The 21,295-nt window shown below is 47.6% G+C and overlaps 1 protein-coding gene across 6 annotated transcripts in view; it reads right to left on the bottom strand.

The window, feature by feature from the left end:
• Window positions 1-21,295, bottom strand: part of LDLRAD3 (low density lipoprotein receptor class A domain containing 3) — a 263,153-nt gene that overhangs the window by 185,000 nt on the left and 56,858 nt on the right. For all 6 annotated transcript variants that reach the window (XM_043482557.1, XM_043482560.1, XM_043482561.1 and 3 more), the window contains exon 2: window positions 2,204-2,350. In XM_043482557.1, coding sequence (XP_043338492.1) covers window positions 2,204-2,350 — 147 coding nt within the window. The remainder of the gene's footprint in view (window positions 1-2,203; window positions 2,351-21,295) is intronic.

The following is a 21,295-nucleotide window of genomic DNA, read 5'->3' as shown; positions in this document are numbered from 1 at the left end:
AGTTTTAGACCATTCTGGTAGCTTTCCTAAAATCACACAGCATGATGGGGAGAGGGGTGGGGAGGAGAGGTGGGGTTTGGACAAAGTCCTTCTCTAGGTCTCACACCCTCAGGTCCTGGACTGGAAGGGAATACACAAGGAATCTGAACTGCAAGGAGAATTTGTCTTAGAAAAGGGACTTCTTTTCCTTCCCTCTGTTGTCTAAACATTCCAGCGGTCTTCTGCTTTTATACTTTCAAGAGGGGCAATGGAGGAAAAGGTTTTGTGAATGCCTGTGTTTATGTGAATGGTTTTTTAAATTATGTTTTGATCAAAAGACTAAATAAATGCCAATAAAGTCTCTACTGCACTTGGGGGTGAAGGGTAGGAAACAAGGAGAAAAAAAAAATAATGGAGAATAGCCAAGGCGAGCCTGTTCCAAACCAAACCAAACCAAACCAAACCTCGCCAAGCAGCTGCCCACAACATCTTTTCTTAAATTTCTCTTTTCACCAGCTCTTCCCGTTTATGCATGAATTCTGAAATCATGGAACTGGACTGGCAGAGGACACAGAATGTCACAGAGAACATTAAGATCACACAGCTGCAACTGACAAAGTGGGGAATCAAACTTAGGTCTCAACTCTCGATCCCGAATCCTGTCACAAACTTGTCCTGCTCTGAATATTCCTAGTTCAGCTAAACACAATCAGTATTTATGGGAGATCAAATACACACTGTATTCCAAAAACAATCATTCACATTCAGAATGTTTAATAATGCTCAAAACTGGACAGATTATAGGGTTCACACATACTGTCTCATTTGAAACTCAAATTACAAACATTCAACTTCCAGCAATTTCGAAGCCAGACTAGAAACAGAAAAAGCTGAAACAGACATCATACTTTTTTTTTTAATAACTCTGTAAAAATAAAAATGCATTATGTAGAGTGGTCTATTCAGAAGAAATCACTTGCAATAAACGAGATGAAATACCTCTCACAAAAAAACATACTCTCCAGCCATCCCCTCCCAAAATTCCTCTGAAGAGTGGGGGGAGGTGTCAGGGACCCAGGGAGACCTCTGAGGGGCCGGTCTCGGATGGGGCACGTCATGAGGGAGAGGGAGCCTGGCCCCAGAGGGGGCCCTAAGCCCAGGGCTTCTTCCTGTACGTCAACAGGCTGAGCCTCAATCCTGGTAACAGCTATGTGAAAAGTTCAGATAATCATCATCTCCTCATTTCCTCAGCTGGCTTCCAGAAAGACAGCAGATTCAGAGCCAGAACACAGAGTTCTCCTGTGCAAGAGGCCCTGTGGCCCGATGCCCAAAGCCCAGGAAACAGCCAAGAGCCAGTATCCAGCTGTGTGGTCCCTGGGCACCAGACAAGCCGGGGCCGCCTCACTGGCCCCGGCGTGCGTCCTGCCAGCCAGCGTGCCACGAACCAGCTCGCTCTGCAGCACCCAGCTTCGGCAACGAAGAGAAATAAGGCTCTACGGCCAGGGAGAAGGACCCTACCACTCCCTGGGGGCCCCTCAACTCACACCCCCGGGGCCTTCTTTCTCGGAGATGACCACCAACCCAAATTTCACGCAGATTTGGGGTACAAAATGGGTAAGAGGCTAAAGAAAGGAGACGGGTGGGGGGGACAAGAAAAGCCCCCAATCCTGGTGGTGCCCATCTGAAGATGCTGCCCCAGGAGTCGGCACAGAAAAGGGCATCTGGAAGCAGATTACCATAAAGTCAGTACCAACTCCATGGCGGATGCCTGAGGTGATGCTACAGGGGATCTAATCATCACGAATGCTGCACAATGTGGAAGACGTGCAAGGTGGTGGCCAGCCTGGGCCCCGGGCTCAGGCAGCCCTGGGTTCAAATCCAGGTAGGCTGCTTGCTGGTGAGGAGACACCAGAGCTACTCAACCTCTGGGAATCTCAGCATCCCACGTATGAAGGGAAGGCAGCGAGAGGACCCCAGGGTAGGGGTGAGGAGAGTCTGGTGAAAGGGTCCCCTGCTCCCCCAAAGCTGTGGCTCCCGCCACACCAAGACCCCTGCTTCTGCACTGACCACGCTGCTCCGAGAGTGAGTTACAGGTGGAGCGGGCAGGACAGCCGGCCAGAGGCCCGAGCCCCGCAACTGGCAGACACAGACCGGGGGGACCTCCCCGCTGATGCCCCAGGACAGCCCCCCGCCCGCACCCCCAGCAGAGGGCAGGCCCACTCACGGCACTCCTTCTCGTCACTCTTGTCGAAGCAGTCGGGCAGCCCATCACACTGCCAGGCACCGGGGATGCACCGCCCGTTGCTGCACATGAAGTTGCCTGGAATGTTGCACTCATTGGTGAAGTTGTTCCCGGGGAGCAGCTGGCTCTCTGTGGGAGGAAAGGGACAGGGCGGTGAGACGGTGTGGCCAAGGTGCCAAGGACCCAGGCCCCCACAGCTCTTCCTCCACACGGGCGGTGTATGTGACACTTCCGATGAGTGACGTTGCCTCTCTGGGCCTCAGTTTCCTCATCTGTGAAATGGACAGACATATAATCTGCACCAGCCCTGGGGATTCTGCGAGGCCTACACGAGGAAAGCCCTTCACTGGTGCTGAGCACACAACAGATGCTCACAGACTTCTTGCTTTGTCGAGGACTGGTCATAAAACACAAACTTTTTTTCCTGGTCATTGGCAGTCCCTAAAAAGAATGTTTTCCAAGATAGAAGTGAATGAGGGACTCTCAGCGCCTCCAACAATGGAAACTGCAGGCTCCTTCCAAGTCTCAGACTCTGTGGCCCTATGATCACAGAATCCTTGAACTCGGGCCAAGTCGGCAGGAATACTGGGAGATAATTTCACTATAGGAAACAGGAGCCCCAGCCCACAAAACCGACCTGTCTGGGGTCACACAGGGAGGAAAGGTCAGGCTGAAACTTGAGTGAAGGCCTTCTAGCCCCATAAGCGTACCAACTCCCTGGAAGGCTTGCCAAGAGTTCCCAGAGATTTAGCACCAAGCTTCAAGGTTGAGACTCAACACCACTGAACACAGTCATAGAATAGCAAGCCCCTCATCCCACAGTGCCAACCCTTGGGCTGGAAAGCAAACAGGGAAAGTCCAGGAAGGCTGAATTCATCCACCAACGGACCTTGTGGGCCAAGTGTCAAGGGAGGCAGGATATGATCAATCGGACCCATCTGAGCCACTGTGATCAAAAGCTGGAAGATCATGAGCCATTGGAAATAAAACAGTCTTAGGGGAAAAGGAGTTTAAAAAAAAAAACACAAAAGACCAGTCCTTGCAGGACTCCCTCTTGAATCTACAATAGGCATTTATTGAAACTTTACGACCATATTCATCCACTAGGTAGGTTCTAAAGATGCAGAGATGAAGGCTAGGCTCCATCCTCCAGGCTGGAAAGGCACAAGGGTATACTAACAATTTTAGTGCCCTGTACTAAGAGGAAGTCCAGACTCTTGTGGGGTGGCAGGAAGACAGAGGGCCCACGAGGCTCTTCCACAGGCTCTCATGCCAGCCCCCTGACAGCACACCTTCTTTCATGACACCACCCTTTACCTGATTTCTACCTGGAATGCCCTTCGACCCATGGGGTCTCCCGGGAAATCCCAACACACCTGTTAGCAAACAACTTCCTCATTACTCTATCTCAGAAGTGTTCCCTGAGTTCCCCAAGGAGAAATGAGCAGTCACCCCATTGTGTGGCTATAGTACTACTGGGGTGATACTAAAAACACTTTACAACTGGAACAAGTGAGCAGCAAATTGGAAAAGACACAGCCGTAGGCAAGGGGTTCCACATCCACCCAGGTGCCGTGGATAGTCCTCAGAGACCACCTGCTCCACTACACTGAATTAACAATGTACATGAACATCCTACTGAAAATGCACATTCGTAATTCAATGAAGAATTCTAGAAGAGCAGCTATAGGGAGGGGCCTCATCCTGCCTTAAGAGCCTGCACTGGGCTCCTAAAAACCTTCCTTGTCCCCTCCTCACTCAGTCACCCACGACGAGGGCCAGTCACCAAGTCCTGCACGCTAGTCTCCACTGCCCCAGCCACGACGCCAGCCCAAACCACCACACCCTCTCACCAGGACCCCTGCTACAAGTGACCCCTGCCTCCCCTCAAGCCCATCTCTGTGGCCAGAGGGACCTTTCCAAAGAGCAAATCGATTGCAACACTTCTCGACTTTCAAAAGCCGTTGAAGGGTTTCCTCAATGTTCTTAAGATAAAGTCAAAATTCAAGGCATTAGAGAAAGGTCACAGGATAGAGGCGGCATTTGCAGGGTCCGCTGACAGACACAAATGTCTTTCTGTAAGGACCCCTTGCGCCTACAGAAAGATGGCAGAGATCAGAGCAAGAAGGCTCAGCCCAGGGCACAGATGGTATGGAATGAAAAACCACACGGCTTTGATAGTCTAGAACTGAAAATGTACTGTGCCCCCTCTTTCCCCAGTTCTACACCCAAACCAGATATCACTAATCATGGGGTTCTGTCCACTGAGCCCACCCTCCATATCAGAATCCCTTTCAAGACTGGGCTTGAGGAAGCTACCACCAACCCTGAGATGGTCGTGAAACCAGCTGCCCATCTCCCGACAGAGGCACGAGATGCCGGAGTGGGGCTCCTAGGAGACAAGCCTAGAAGGACAGCCAGATGCTGGATCTCCTCCAGAGACTTGATGCGTAACCCTGAAGACCTATGCATCCAGCTGTTTCCTAATAACTGCTCTGGGCTACCCCCGCCCCCCGCCCCACACACACCCCTGCAAGCAGGGAACTCTTTGGGGCTCAGAACGTGGCTGCCATTCTGTTTTATTTGGAAATCACTTACACTTCCTAGTGCAGAGCTAGCTGCTTGAAGGCAAGCCCCTTGGAAGAGTCACCAGGACTGTGAAATCTTGTTCTGATAAACAGATTTCCAGGGCCAGATTAGATTTCAAAGTACTTGCCCTGAGAATCCAAAGCCTGGAGGCACCGGGACTTGATAAACGAGAGTGGAATGCAGACTAAATACCACGTAGGTTAGACACAGGTGGTCTTGCAGCCATGGGGCTCCCAGAGCTTTACTGGCAGGACCTCGGATCTCCGGGCCTGGTGTATGAGAATGCCAAGGAGCCATTCTTGTGCGCGTCCCATCACGCGTGCAAGGGCTGCAGAGCCTCGTGCTTTAGGAGTGACAATATCAACAAACACAAAAGGAGAAGCCAAGGCCGAGAGAGGTTGAATCATGCTGACTCTTGTCTTCAAAAATCTTCCTCAAACCAGTTATGGTTGCCAGAGGGGAGGATGCGGGAAAGGGATAGTTAGGGAGTTTGGGATGGATAGGTCCACACTGCTCTATTTAAAATGAAAAACCAACAAGGACCTTACCGTATGGCACAGGGAACTCTGGTCATTGTTACGTGGCAGCCTGGATGGGAGGGGAGTTTGGGGGAGAGTGGATACATGTAGACGTATGGCTGAGTCCCTTTGCTGCTCACCTGAAACTATCACAACATTGTTAATCGGTTATGTTGTTGTTTAGTTGCAAAGTCATGTCCCACTCTTTTGCAGCCCCAGGGACTGTATAGTTTGGCAGGCTCCTGTCTATGGGATTTCCCAGGCAAGAAAACTGGAGTGGGTTGCCATTTCTTTTTCCAGGTTAATTGGCCATACCCCATCACAAAATAAAAAGTTAAAAAAAAAAAAATCTTCCTCAAACCCATCCAATGTCCCTCACTAAACTGGCACCGTCCAATCCAAGCCACCGAGACCCGGGGTCTGCTTTACACCAGTGGTTCTCAACAGGGGGCACTTTTGCTCCCCAAGGGACAGATGGCAGTGTCTGGGGGCGTTGTTGGTTGTGATTTCTCTTGAGTAGAGGCCAGGAATGCACCCCCGTAATACACAGGGCAGCCCCTCACAACAGAGAACCACCTGGCCTGAAATGGCAAAAGAGTGTTGACTTGAGAAATCCTGGCTTAAACCAACCTTTCACTTCTCACTCCCCCCCACCCCAGGTCTTTCTCCTCACAGCAGATGAAGACGTTAAACACTGCTGATGGCTCTTCTGTGCCCTTGTAATAAATCTAAAACTCTTGCCAGGGTTTATAAAACCTTGTGCCCACCCCACCTCCCCAACCCCACCTCTACAACCTCATTCCAACCATCTTCTCCAACACAAAGTCCTCCCTGCAGTGGTCCTCCATTCATACTGTCCACTGACCCTGATTCTTCCACACACCCTGCATCTGGTACTACGGACTGAATGTGTGCCCCCAGAATTCACATGCTGAGGTCTTAACCCCTGTATCTCAGAATGTGACTGTGTTGGGAGGCAGGGACTTCAAAGGGGTGATTAAGTTAAAATGCTGGGAAAGACTGAAGGCAAAAGGAGAAGGGGGCAGCAGAGGATGAGATGGTTAGATAACATCACTGACTCAATAGACATGAATTTGAGTAAACTCTGGGAGACAGTGGATGAAGAGGAGCCTGGGGTGCTGCAGTCCATGGGGTCACAGAGTCAGACACGACTTAGCGACAGAACAACAACAAAGTTAAAATGAGGCCGTTTGCGTGGGCCCTAATCCCATTGGTCTGGTGACCTTGTAAAAAGAGATGAGGACACAGACGCACACAGGGAGGGTCATGTGAAAACTCTGGAAGGAGACAGCTATCTACAAGCCAAGGAGATAAACCTCAAAAGAAACCAACTCTGCACACTTTGATCTCAGACTTCTGGACTCCAGAGTCATGAGTAAAGAAATGTCTGGTGTTGAAGCCGCTCACCAGGTTTCCTTGTCACGGCAGCCCTGGCAAACGGCTACATCTGGCTAATCTCATTTATCCTCCACTTTATATCATTGACTCTGAGATTCCGTCACCGACAGCCCGTCCAAAGCTGGTCCCCCTGTTTCCCACTCTGGCAGTGTCCTCTGTTTTCCTTCATCCCAGTGTGAGCTCACCAATGAATCTGTACTATCTCCCCACCAGACTCCACAACCCCAAAGGGCATTGATTTGTTTTGCTCTGAGTCCTGGACATCTGACGTTTAGTAGGTTATCAACAACTATCTGTGGTTATTCTCAGAAGAAAACCAAATGTCTACTTACTGATTTATCCCCCATCCCTCACATTGTACCTTGGAAAGTTCCATCTACCCCCTGCCTCGTCCCCCAAGAAGGTGAGCGGGATCTGAACATACATAAAAATAAGGGACATGGGGGTGTCTGGATGAGTACAAGTAAATTACTACCCTGCCAGCTTTAAAAGAGGTTAGAAATCTTTTGAGCCCGACAGCAGAACTTTCTAGTGGCTGAAATATTTATCCCATCTCTGTGTCTTGGGACACATTTAGAATCCAAAAGAGACAAGCATTAGCACGAAGTTGGCTAGCTGGGGTTTCTCCTTCTCCTTTTTCTTTTTTCATTAAGCTGAAAAATGAAAAGAGTTGCCCATTTTCACTGCAGCAGCACATCACTTACTTAAAATAACTACACCATCTGCACCAAGAACAACAACAAAAAAAACACACCCAAGTCCTCCCCCATTGGGCAAAAGGAAAGAAGAAGCTGCTGCTGCAGTTTCTTCCAAAATTTCTGGCACCCACAAATTTTTATTTGATGAGGGGGCGCTGCAAAAACTCAAGACAGCTGCTGCATTCTGTGCCTTCTGGAACAGGCAGTGAGCAATGCTGACTTTTTCAGCGGAGAAACGGGAATTTGCTTGTACCGGTTGGAGGCCTCCACATGCTCCTCCCTCCCTCTGTTGATCTTCTCCCTCTAAGGTCACCCCTTATCGTGATGTCATACAGACTTGGCATCTGCAAACTATCAACAGGCCCTGCTTTCAGATTTCTATCCAATCACCTTCGCTTTTAGCCTTTGCTTCCTGACCATCCGGTCTGCAGGCTCCGTGAAGAACAAAACAAGACATATACACGTATATGTACAGACACACATACAACTAAGTGTTCCCATTTGCGGATCTCAACTAGACCTTCCCCTAAAACCTCCCTGGAGAATGAACACACCTCTTCCCATTCCTTGGTGCCAACACACATCATGTTATGAGGCCACTGAAGACAACCATCTGCTTTCCCTTTGACTCGCTCCTTCAAATACACATGAACATCTCATGCACAGGCACATGTAAAGCAGCAAGTGAGCGGGTCCACCATGATTAGTTTCTCAACAGCCCTGAAAAATCCCTGCAGGTCCTTTCGAGTCCAGACCACTCCTCGTGGTGGCACTGATGGCAGATGGAACCAGACACATCTGCCTTGAGCACTTCCCAGAGCCATTTGGTTCTCCATCAAACCAACTGCTTCCCGCTAGAGCTGTCTGGGGAGCAGCCTAGCTGTCAGCAGGGTGGGAGGAATCACGCGTGGACATCTGAGCCTGGTGTGAGGATGGGCCTCTGCCTCCAAGTGCAGAAGCTGGACTAGGTCTCCAGCTGTGTCAAGACTCTGCCCAGCAACCTGCCCGCCCTGAGAGCTTATTCTAAGAACCCCAATCTCTGCACATCCAGCTGTTCAAGGAAGATACAGCCCAGGGACATAGGGAAGAAGTTATAAAATGACTCATGGATTCGGCCCAGGAATGATACCCTGGCATTCATAGATCTCATTTTTACACAGATTTCATGGGGCTTCCCTTGTGGCTCAGACTGTAAAGAATCTGCCTGCAATGCAGGACACCTGGGTTCGACCCCTGGGTTGGGAAGATCTCCTGAAGAAGGGAATGGCAACCCATTCCAGTACTCTTGCCTGGAGAATCCCAAGGAGAGAGGAGCCTGGGAGGCTACAGTCCACGGAACCGCAAAGAGTCGGACACAACTGAGTAACTAACACTTTCACTTTCATATTTACACACACAGCATATTATATTTACACTGACCCTGAAGGAAGATGGGGTGTAAATTTCCCACAGGAATGATTTACGGGTGGAGTGAGTCACCTGGACAGTGAGCAAGCCAAGCCGTCCACCCAGCATCTGCGCTTCACTCCGCATTCCCATTTGCCTCTCTCGTGCAATGCAGAGCAGCAACCACCACAAAGTGACGAATCCTTTGTTTCCTTCTTAAAATGAGTGAGCAGAGAAAGCCAATGGCTAGTATTAATGAGGCAGGCAAAGAGAAAAGCGAAGAGGTCTAAGTAAAGGACAGCTCTTCACCAGGAAATAGCTTTATAAATTATTTTCAGACTGTATTTATAGCCTCATTAAGGGCCCGAAGCTGTTACTTACATTTTTTAGTTATGCTTCATTGCGTTTCATGAGGAAAATTATATCCCAGCGGCATTAACATTGTGGGGATTTGCAGAGCTGGCAGGATGCGGCCCTTGTGAGGTCCAAGGTTCAGGGGCTGGACAGCAAAACTGGGGTACGCTGTTCCTCGGGTGGGGTTGATTCTCAAAAGTGAGTTCTGAGCCCCCCGCCCATCCTGGTCCCCAACCCTTGTATGCTCCCTTTAGCAGTCCTTAAGAAGTTGATTATTGACTTCTCACTCCGGAAAATCTAACATCTACTGACATTAGCACCTGGCAGAAGTCTAACATCTGTTCTCTTTCTCGGTCTTCACAGGAGTCCTCTGAAATAGGCCCCACACCCATTTTGCAAACCAGAAAACAGACTGAAGACAAAACATAGTACAGGGATCTGCCAACGTTTTAGGTCAGACTGTAAATATTTTAGGCTGTGCCGCACAGAAGGCCAAATTAAAGACATTACACCATGACTTATAGAAGAGGAGAGAAAACAATATTTTACATAACTCGTAGTGATGAAATTCAAAATACTGACATAACAATCGAGAGCAATTTTCTGTAGCACAAGTCTACTAGTGAAGAGAACAGAATTCTTCTGTGGGGGGGGTAAGGGGCAGATGGCTGAGGTTCAAAGTTGGTATCCCCTATCATTAAAAGCTACTGCAAATGTTTAATTTTTCTCAACCACTTTAAAAGGGTAAAAACCATTCTGAGTTCAGGCACGGTGGTGGACTGGCTTTGGCCCCTGGGCCATAGTTCGCATACTTCTAAGTAAGAAAGTAGGTCCGCCTAAAATACCAAAATGGAACAGGCATTCAATCCAAAGGGCCTTCCTCTCTATGTCATCACACCTGCCACACTCTAAAACAATTCCTTCGGTCTAGTGGCTGCCCTCACCACCACCACAAAGGGAGGGATCTCTGCTGCCCTATGTTCCCGCAAGTGCCAGGCACCCAGCAGAAATGCAGGAAATGCTTGTTGACTGCATGAGCGATGACTCCTAAGGACACTTCCGGTTCTGACACGCTCAGGTTCTGTGAATTTATCTAAACCCTACCTGAACCTATTTATGTGTGCTCAGTCGTGTCCAACTCTTTGCAACACCATGGACTGCAGTCTGCCAGGTTTCTCTGTCCATGGAATGTTCCAGGCAAAAATACTGGAGCAGGTTGCCATTTCCTACTCCAAGGGATCTTCCTGACCCAAGGATCAAAGCCGTGTCTCTTGTGTCTTCTGCATTGGCAGGCAGATTCTTAACCACTGCACCACTTGGGAAACCTGAATCTATTTATACTTCTGTGCAAAAAGCAATGGGTAATGAGATTGGTTCTGTAAAACACTCCTGAGCTCCCATGAGGGGAGGAAGAGAAACAAAGAACTTTTCTGGATGAACTTCTATAGTCACTTGCTCTTCTTTCACATATGCCGGGTCCTCACCAGGGGTGACCTGCATGGCAGGCGCGGGTGAGAACCTAGCTGCACGCGCCTTCTGTCTTTTCAGCTTCAATCGACAACAGCAGCAGGAAGTAAAAATCAGGCAGTGAAGATAAACTGAAGGACAGGAGAGGGGACAACTTTATAACCAATCCATCAGGCTTGAAGATAAGCCAGGCTTCAGAGAGGACCAATCAATCCTGCACTTCAGCACCTCTCAGAGACGACCAAAGGGTCAAGAAGAAGGGAATTCATCTCCAACTCCAAGGTCAGCACAGCCCCATCTGCCCCGGGACAGGTGCAGCCATGCCGACAGTCCTTAGAAACCATTGTGCAGCCTGGACTCTGCTCTGCATAAACACACCCAAGGCAAGCATGGAAAAGCCCCAAAGCAAACCAAGAAATAAGGCCAGAAAAGCAAAATGAGCTTCATTTAGGCCCCAAAGCACACCTTGATGAGCACAGGGTAAGGAAGGATTTCTAAAAGAAGAGTCAAAAAAGCACAAGTCATTAAAAGTGATAAATATGACTGCCTTAAAGTGGAAAACAGCTGGTCATTAAAAGATGCCATAAACGGAGTTAAAAGATAAGCAACTAATTGGAAATGGTATCTGCCATATATATAACCCACAAAGATCCACATTCAGGATTTTCTTATAAGATTATATACGGAAACATAGACCACCCAACAGAAAACTGGTCTGAGCGTAGAAATGAACAGTTATGTTCCCAGATGAGAAAACTCAAATAGCTGCTTCAGACAAACTCCACCTCACTTGTCATCAGAGCATGATAAACGAAACAAAGTTCTTTTTCACACTCACCAGACTTGCAAAGATTTGAAGTCTGATATTCTCACGTGGCACAATGATGGGTTACACACAACGTGAACTCCCAGCTACAGGTGTGGAGTAATGTAGGAAAGCCATTTAGCAATGCCCAGTGAGGCTGAAGGTGTACCAAGGCTTTAACCCAGCTGATCCTCCTCTGGTACCTACTCCAGGCCTGGGGCAAGCATGCACAAGACAAGGGCAACAGAACCTTCATGGTGGCACTGTCATAATACAAAACTGCGAGACACACCGAAGTCATCAAAACGAGAACGCATGGAGAATCCAGTCCATTCAGAGCTATGGACTAATTGCCCAGGGCTGGAATTGAATGAACTGGGGTGGTGTGCATCACCATGGGTCAATCTGAGAAACCTGATGCTTAATGAAAAACCGAGCAGCAGAATATACCTTGAAGTATATGCTACTTCATCGAAGAACATGCTACTCTAATAGATACATCCAGATCTGAAGGGATTTTTGAAAATGTGCAGGAAAGGAAGATATCAGATTCAGGACAGTGGTTACCCTCTGTCGAATGGGGTCAGAGGGCACCCAATGAACTTCAACTGTAAGATTTCTTTCTTTCAAGTAGTCTGAAGCAAGCACAACAAAATATCAGAGTTTAATGGAGCTGGGGGGAAAGCACACAGGCTTTCTTTGTGTTATTCTTGGTCGTTTTCCCATCCTTTAAAATATGTTTCATTAATAAAATTTATTATAAAGAACAAATATTATGCTAATATTTGAGAAAAGTCTATGAAAGACATATGGAACTGTTTACCACTAGTGTTCTAGCATCAAAAACCTCATCAACTATAAAAGGAAGAGAGATAAAAGGGGACAAGTGCTCACAGGGAGGAAAAAAAATGCAAGGACATCCATCTGAGAGATTTGGTCTATTACGAACTCTTTTCATTTTCTGAAAGGCAGCAACAGTTGCAGAGCAGAAGTGGATTGTAGAGGAAAAAAATAAACACTTCTCACAAGACAGATTTACCCACCCAACTTACTAAGGCATGACATTCCAAAAATAAAAATAACAAGGGCCAGCCAGGTCAGATATTTTATAAATACTAACTCCCTGAGATGTTAGGGTGGGAAAAAGCCACAGGAAAGGTTGCTTTCTCAGAATAGTCCACACCAGCTGCCTCCTTACTCCACCCTACCCCCCAACATGGGGCTGCAGAAGGCTGAGCAAGCGTGGGCTAAGCTGGGGCAGCCAAGGCTTTAATTTGGTGTGCCCCATCACCAATGCCAAATATCTGATTCTCTTACCACTGTTAACTAGCCGTGTGACTTCAGACAGGTAAGTTACCCTCTCTGAGCTGGAATTTTCCACTCGTGAAACTGGGATGACCCTACCTCCCTATCAGGGCTGCTGAGGGATTAGTGTAGTTGCTAAATCATGTCCGACTCTTTGCGACCCCATGGATTGTAGCCCACCAGGATCCTCTGTCCATGGCATTTCCCAGGCAAGAATACTGGAGTCGGTTGCCATTTCATTCTCCTGAGGATCTTCCCGACCCGTGGATCGAGCCCAAGTCTTCTGCATTGCAGGCGGATTCTTTACCACTGAGCCAGTTGGGAAGGGATATAATACATACATACACACACACACACATATATATAACAGAGAGATAAAGTAAATATAATAGCTTAGGCGGCATACACTGGGAGTTCACTAACAGTTCTAGTTCGTGACTCCTTCCTTCCCTCCACCATCTCCCTGCCTCTCCTCCTAGGGCAGGTAGCATAGTGGTAATTCAGACAAGGCTGAGCCCCTTTCTCCCTCTGCCTCCCTAGAAGGGGCACACAGACTGGGCACGTGGAGCTGGTTGGCTGGCTGAGACCAGTGGTCACTTAGGTCCAGAAAAGTAGACTTTGAAGATAGTCAGTAGGTTTGAAGAATTCACAAGGCGACGCTGACTGTGTATTCTAACACAGGACAGTCTCAGTTCCACTATTGCTAAGAAATAGTTAACCCTCCACTGATCATTCCTAAGGTTCTATAGCAGCAGCCAAACTATATTCATGAGCCAACTCTTCCAAACCATGTGGTTATGAAGCAGGTCAAAGGTGAAAGGCACGTGGGATTTCACCGTTGGAAGCTGGGGGTGAAGCTCTATCTCTTGGGGTCTCAGATACCCCGGGTGTAAAATAAAGTAGTAACAGATGACGTCCAAGTTCCCTTCTAGCTCTTTGACCGCTCATTCTTGCTTCCATGGACACACCCTCAGTCCCCGAGGCAGGCAAACATTTGCCGTCTGCCCATCCTAGATACATTCTCTAGCATTTAAAAATAATACCTGGGGTTTACACAGAGCTCCTCAGCTGAAGGACTAAAAACATTCCTGCAAGGCAGGTACTGAAGGCAGTTCCTCCTTTTCAAACACAAAGAGACTAAGACTCAGAGGTCAGCCAGCTTCTCGAAGGGCAGGGCTGGAATTGGCCAGAGAACTCAGGTTCCAGCCCCTGCGGGAGACTTAACTCTTGCCACTACATATTAGGACTCCTACCTCCTGCATCATCCCCCATGGAGACGGCTGGTGCCACCTCCCCTACCCCAGGAGAAAATAATCTCTAAAGAGTCACAAACCAGGCCCGCCCTCCCCCATTCCCTATGGAGTCAAGGGCTCCCTAGTTCCCTGCAATCATCCACAATTTTCCATCACGTCTCAGCAAATGAATGACTGTCTGGCTTATCACTTCCGATTAGGAGAGGAACTCTGCCAGGGAAATCAAAAACGCCAGCCTGTTACCGCCAAGCAAGGGGGGAATACATATTAACTGGTGCGTCTTTTTAAATTTTCTTAAGCAGCTTAATCCATTAAACCCGTCCATCCTGCTTCTACAATCTGCTCACGTGAGCACCTCCCTCCGTGCTCGGCGCGCCGACAGGCCCTCCATCAGGAGAAATTAGCTCACTTCTTGAGCAAATGATGTTTGTACATCCAGCAAGTGCCAGAATTAAGCAGTATTTACGGCTAGAATCCCGCTTCAGTCCGCGTGTCTGAATGAGCGCTGATTTCAGAGGGAGCCACTCATCTTTGCAAGAGATTTGTCGGATTTGGTAACAACAAGGGGCTGAAACCTTGCGGGAGAACCTGTTTGGATTCTCCACATTGTGAAGGGTAGTTTATGATGGCCCAGAAAACAAGGCGAATTAAAACTGAAAGAGGGATCCATCCCAGAGCTAGTTTCTTTCAGGTCAGCCCTAAAGCCCACAAACTCTAAATTCTAATTCCACTCCTCCTAAGCTCAGGGGGGATGGCGTAAGTCCTCTGTGCCTCAGTTTCCTCATCTATAAATGAAGATGGACCAAACATGAGCTCGATAAGCTCCCGGGAGTGATCAAAGAGCTGTTTTGTCCCTCGTGGTATTGGATTCATATAGTCCCGGATTTGAAAACATTTCAATTCTCATTGTTTATCATTTGGACCAGTAAACCTCTTACAGAAAAAAAAAAGATACATATACTAAAAATTCAGTGAAAGCTTCTGGCATTTTCAGACATTTTATGACAGCACACAGATTGGGGCCATAGATTAGCCAGAGTTCATTTGTTAAAGGTATTATTATCCACTATTAAAGAATGACTATTATATAAAGACTAGATGTAATGTAGGCAGAGACTGTCATTACACAAGACATATCATTATAATGTAGTTACATGATTAATAATTAGTGGAAAGGTGATCTCAAGTGCAAAAGAATCCACCTTAAACGGAAGAAGATAGAATCCTACGAGGTGAGATGAGAGATTGCGAGATGGGAGCTGCTCATTACCCAACTATTTTTTGATCACCTGAAGAGGCCCTACCACGTGGCTCTGCTTCAGGTTTGCACAGCGCTCTGGTAACAGGTGCAGCCCAGCACCAAGTCACTGGAAAGAAGTCAAAGGCTTGCTGAACACAGAGGCCAGATCAGCCTTTCAACAGGTTCAGCCCCTAGAGTCTGCATGATCTTCACCCTCGGACACCCCCTGGTTCCTGTCCTCTTTGCTTTCCTGGATCTATTTTCACAAAGTCCCCAAGGGCCTCCCAAGCCTCCCAACTGATGAATCCGAGAGCTATTTATTAATTTATTTTACCGAAGAGTAGTTGATTTACAATGCTGTGTTGGTTTCTGACATACAGCAAAGAGATTCAGTGTGAGTATGTATATATATATTTTTTCATATTCTTTTCCATCATGGTTTATGGATACTGAATATAGTTACCTGTGCCATACAGTAAGACCTTGTTGTTTATCCATTCTATATACGCCAGTACGCATCTGCTAGTTTCATACTCCCAATTCAACCCTCCCCTGCCCCTCTTCCCCTTTGGAAACCACAAATCTCTTCTTCATCTCTGTGAGTCTGTTTTGGTTCAAAGATAAGTTCATTTGCATCATATTTTAGATTCCACATGTAAGTGATGTAGTATAGTATCTGTCTTTTTCTTTCTGATCATCATCTTAGTATGATAATCTCTAGGTACATCCATGTTGTGGCAAATGGCATTATTTCACTCTTTTTTATGGATGAGTAATATTCCATTGTACGTCTGTTGATGGACACTTAGGTTGCTTCCTTGTCTTGGCTATTGAAAATAATGCTGCTATGAACATAAGCGTTCATGCAGTCTTTCAAATTACAGTTTTATCCAGATATGTCCCCCAGGAGTGGGATTACTGGATCATATGGCAACTCTATTTTTGGTTTTTGGAGGAACTTCCATACTGTTCTCCATAGTGACTACATCAATTTACATTCCCACCAACAGTGTAGGAGGCTTCCCTTTTTTTCCACACTCTCTCAGCATTTGTTATCCAAAAGTTACTTTCAGTCTTTATCTGGCACACAGCTAGGCTGCAGTGGATAAACTGGATGACTCCCTCCTCCCAAAACTCCATTCCCTCGGCCTCGCCGACATGATGTTCTCCCGTTCCCTCATCTTCCCCACACTCCTGGTTCCCTGATCGTTCCTCCTCCATCTCCTTGGAGGCCTCTCTCACTCCACCCACCCCTCTTTCACCTCCAGAGTTGTGTCTCCCGTTGCTTGAGTGACAGAGTCATCTTCCCTGGATAAGCTGTCTTGTCTGCCATTAGGGTCAACTTCCAGCTCAGCTCTCTTCCCTTCGACTCCATCCTCCACTCACAACTGCACACTTCCACCCACTACTGCTCAAGACACCCTGTCCCGGGCACCAACTCAGCATGTTTCAAACAGAACTCTGGAGTTTTCTTCTAAACCTGCCCGGGGCTGTATCACTCAGTATATCAGCTGGTAGAACGGCCAACCAACCCTCCCCCTTTACTTCCACCCATGTCAATCAACCAGTGTAAAACATTTTTCACTTCCATCTTTCCTCACCATTCCTACCACTCACAACCCTAGTTTGAATACTTCTCTCTTGCCTTTATGGCTTTGCATTAACAGCTTCCTCGCTGGCTTTCCAAGATCCAGCCTTGACCTCTAAAAGGCATCCTTCACGTAGCTGTAGAGCAAACCTGATGGCACCCCTCACTGTCATTCCACAGAGGGTAAGGCCACGGCCCTGGGGTCAGCACAGGAGGGGTGCGTGACCTGGCCAGCCCACCTCTCCTGCGGCCCCTAACATGCAGGTCACTTTACAAGCTCCCCCATGAGAAACTTTCAACATAACTGACGCAAATGTCTTTCTCTTCCCTTATCACAATAGCCATTGTTTGTGTTCTAGTCTTACCGAAAAACCCCATGAGCAACTTTCACACCAAGGGAGGGAAAGTGTCCTAATGTAGCCCAGAGCCAAGGACAGAATGCTGAAATGAGGGAGGGTGGGAGGCACGAAGTGTGTGGGTGTATAGAAATATGGATGGTTGCTTCTTTGTGCTATCATATTCTGAATAGCCTCTCACTCAACATTTTGTGGATTATTCCTGCAAGTTAAAATTATTCCTCAATCATATGGACAGTCCACATTTGTATGCAGCCTAAGATTTATGAAATGAAGACATGTTTCTTCATGCTCAGATAACAATTTGAGCTCAACTCAATTATCTGAAAAATGGGAGTAGGGGAGCAGGATTCCCCAGTAATTTCATTCCTATCATTGTTATTACGCTCCTTTCTGAGAAGTCCATGGGTTTCAGGGATTTTCTACAGAGCCATCTTCACTTTTAGATTCACTTGAGCTTAAACAGATAATTCTCCACGGCTCAAAGTAAAAATTCCAACGTAGCCCAATCCTTTGACAGTAACCTCGGCAGGTAAGGGCTGGCCTCCAGGACTCTTGGGCATGAGGACTCTGTCTAGGGCATGCGCTGCCAGCATCAGCTGACACAGCCGTCGGGGACACAGAAAAGACAGCAGTCTGCGATAACCCATTCTCTCAGAGCCTGCTCCCCAGAAATCAAGGTCCCAGATGCATCCAGGCGCTGATCACACCCACAAGAGTCAGGCCCCCTTCTGTTTCTGCTCTGTGCTGGGTTGCAGGCAGCCTCAGGCAAGCCTTCGGGCTTCCATCCAGGGGGAGGTTGATTCCCCTTTCACCGCAGAGAATCTCAAACCATCAGCACCCCACACACTTGGCCTTTGTTTGTTTCTTTCCGTATCCAAGGAGCGGCGCGACAGCTGCACTGAAGACGGTGGCGTTGGGGGCTGGGACTCTCACCCAGAGCAGGCAAGGCAGCAAGCCCTCTGCTACTGGAGCAGCGTGGGTGGCCCGGAGAAATGGAGGGTTCTACGGGGTTCCGTCAGAGGTGTTCCTGCCATCCACGGCCTCGGGAACACTGGGACCTGGGCCCCCAGCCACCTCCATTCCTGGAAACCCTGGCCTCCTTGGAACAAACAACCCAGTCTGTTTATCAGCATGGGAGGTGGCTACCCTCCACCAGCTCTGGACGTGGAGGGAAGAATCCTGGCTCCATGTGAACCTGCCAAGAGAGTTTAGGGAGCAGCACTGATCTAGGAAATGCCAGCAGAATGAAGAAACACCATGAGCCAGAACTGCCAACAGAGCTCGAGAGACGCTCCCTGTCTCTCCTTTTGTCGATCATGGGTCTTTATGCTGCAGACTGGAGCGGCCGTGGTCTTTAAACGAGGCAAGGAATTCAGCTCCTCACTGAACATCCACAGTAATCAGCTCCAATGAGCACCAACCCCTGCCTGGCACCGCTCCTTTTCCAGGGCACATCACCATCCAGCCCGTGCTGCACCAACGATAATGCAGTTACAGACAGCCGGGACTCTCCAGCTAAGAGGAAAATTTGCACCTAATTAGATAAAAACAAAACAGAAAACCCAAACCTTTAATCAGCGCCAAAAAGAAGATGGACTACTTGATCTTTTGTGGAGCTTTATAGCCTGGAATGCCCATCAAGATGATTTTTTTTTCCTAAATGTTATCTTTCAAAACAATCCTCTGTGTCCCTATTTACAAAGAACTTAAAAATTTATAAGAAAATCTCAAACAAACCAAGGGAAAAACAGATATAGGAAATAAACAAGCATGTCACAAAAAATGCAGGTGGTTAATAGAAAAAAAGATGCACAACCTCAATGGCAATTAAACAAATGCAAAAGGAAATGCCATTTTTAAAAACAATCTGATCAGCAAAAGTTAGAAAGATGGATAATACTGAGCTGGCGTGGCTGTGCGTGGCTCTAAGGACACCGATACTACTGGTGGGAAAATCACTTGCTACCAGCTCTCTGGGGCCATTTGGCAGTGCCCAGCACTATTTAATATGAGCTTATCTTTGGACTCACTGGTTTCATTTCTAGGAATCTATCCTGAGGAATGCATGTGCGCTAAGTCGCTTCAGTCGTGTCCAACTCTTTGTGACCCCATGGACTGTAGCCTGCAGGCTCCTCTGGCCATGGAATTCTTCAGGCAAGAATCCTGGAGTGGGTAACCATGACCTTCTCCAGGGGATCTTCCTGACCCAGGGATCGAACCTATGTCTCTTGTACTACAGGCGGATTCTTAACTGCTGAGCCATCGGGGAGGCCCATTCTTAGGAATATATTAATATAAATGCATAGAGAAATACGCTGAAGGCTGGTTTTCCTTTACATGGTTATTTGCAAAAGCTCAAAACTTTGAAGAACTTAAACATTTACCAAGCAGGAGATGGGTAAATATGATACGGCATACCCACCAAGAACACTGCAGCCTTAAAAAAAAAAGAATCCAGGAGCCAGAATGTACTGACATGGAAGAATATCTACAATATAGGCAGAGGAGAGAGCCCTCTCTCTCAAAGTGCAGAATAGTATATATAGCATAATCCATTTTTGTTTATCTCTAGAGATGTATGTGGTAATATATAAGCACCATTTACATCCCCAGGTCTTAGAATGTACACTCTGAGGGGAAAAAGTGAGATGTCCTTTCAAAATATGGGTTATATTTTTCTATTAGCATCTTTTAAAAAAAAAAAACCAAATTTCTTAAAATATCCCCATAAGCAAATATGCCTGGAGAACTTAATGATGTAAGAGTAACTGCGATGATACAGGGGAGGAATTGCACAGCACTGCTCGTTATCAAAATACACACCCCTCCACACACACACTCACAGAAAGGATGAGAGAGATTGGCTCCTTCAACTTTCAGAAGCAAAAGCCAAAAGGACAAGGTCATCCTTCTATTCAAGAATTTACAAAATATTTTTAAAAAGGCAAAGCATGTCTTAAAACTTACGGGGAACAACTTTGGGTAAGAGGACTCTTATGTAGCTATGAAACTGATAGCCCCAACCTTTGGCCCAAATTAATAGTAAAAAATAAAATTAAACGCTAAAACTAAGGAGGGAATCATCTGGAAAAACCTGCGGATGGCTGCTTCTTAACGAGTCATTCTGGAAAATTACCTAAGGGCTGTATTCCCCTTTACTCCCTAATAGAACAAAAATATATTCGACAAAGAGCTGTGGCCACCCCTCCCGGGCCCCCCTCCCACCCAGCCCTTCTCCCCACAGGAGGCCCCCACCCGGTGGCCCGTGAGGGACTGCCAGGAGCCCTGACTCTGATTAAGGGATATAAATCTAATTTGTCCTCTGTGAGGAATGTAGCAAGTCTCTCCAAGGCTTGCTGGGCTCAGTGTGAGCCCACAATTATAGCTGCTCTGGACTCCGGCTTCCACACTCCTGCGTCTTCCAGGTGGCAGCAAGCCACACTCTCTGCTGGAAGACACAGAGCTCATTCAAGGGCGCCTGGAGCGAAAGCCCCGGAGCCCGAGGCCGGAGGGGCGTCTGGTCACCAAGGTTTCCGAGTTGCCCCCGCAACCTCAGTGGATGGCGGGTCATCCCACAACCCGTCTCCTGGAAAAGGGGGCGGAAATCAGATGTTTTTTAAGGTTGAGAAAAAGGAATCAGACACTTACTCTTGCCAGGGTTCGAAACCAGGCAAAAGTAACCTATGGGGTTGAAGCCAGGATTGGGGGGGGAACCACAAGGGTTCTGGGGTGCTTGGTGATGGTCTGTTTCTCCACCGAGCCCTGGATTCCCAGGCGTGTTTGCTTCATGAAAATTCATGAGCTCCACACTTAACATTTGTGCACTTTTCAGTCAATGTGTTAAACTTCTGTAAAAAGTTTATTTAATAAAAAAAAAAAAAATCCCTTGAACGGTAGCTGGCTCACAGACACCATCTCTGACCATTCTCAGTAGATCCTCTCCTCTCTTCCTTTCGCAGTTGGAGCCACCAGCAAACTCACTGCTCAAAGTCAGGCCAGGTTCCTAGGTCCCCAGGCCACAATGGCACGATCTATCGACGGGTGGGGGTACTGTCAGAAGGAGAAGTGCTGAATGGAATGTCCAGCTTTTATT

This window comes from Cervus canadensis, chromosome 11 (genome assembly GCF_019320065.1).
Source record: "Cervus canadensis isolate Bull #8, Minnesota chromosome 11, ASM1932006v1, whole genome shotgun sequence".
NCBI lineage: Eukaryota > Metazoa > Chordata > Mammalia > Artiodactyla > Cervidae > Cervus > Cervus canadensis.
This window is presented reverse-complemented; position numbering and strand designations above follow the sequence as displayed.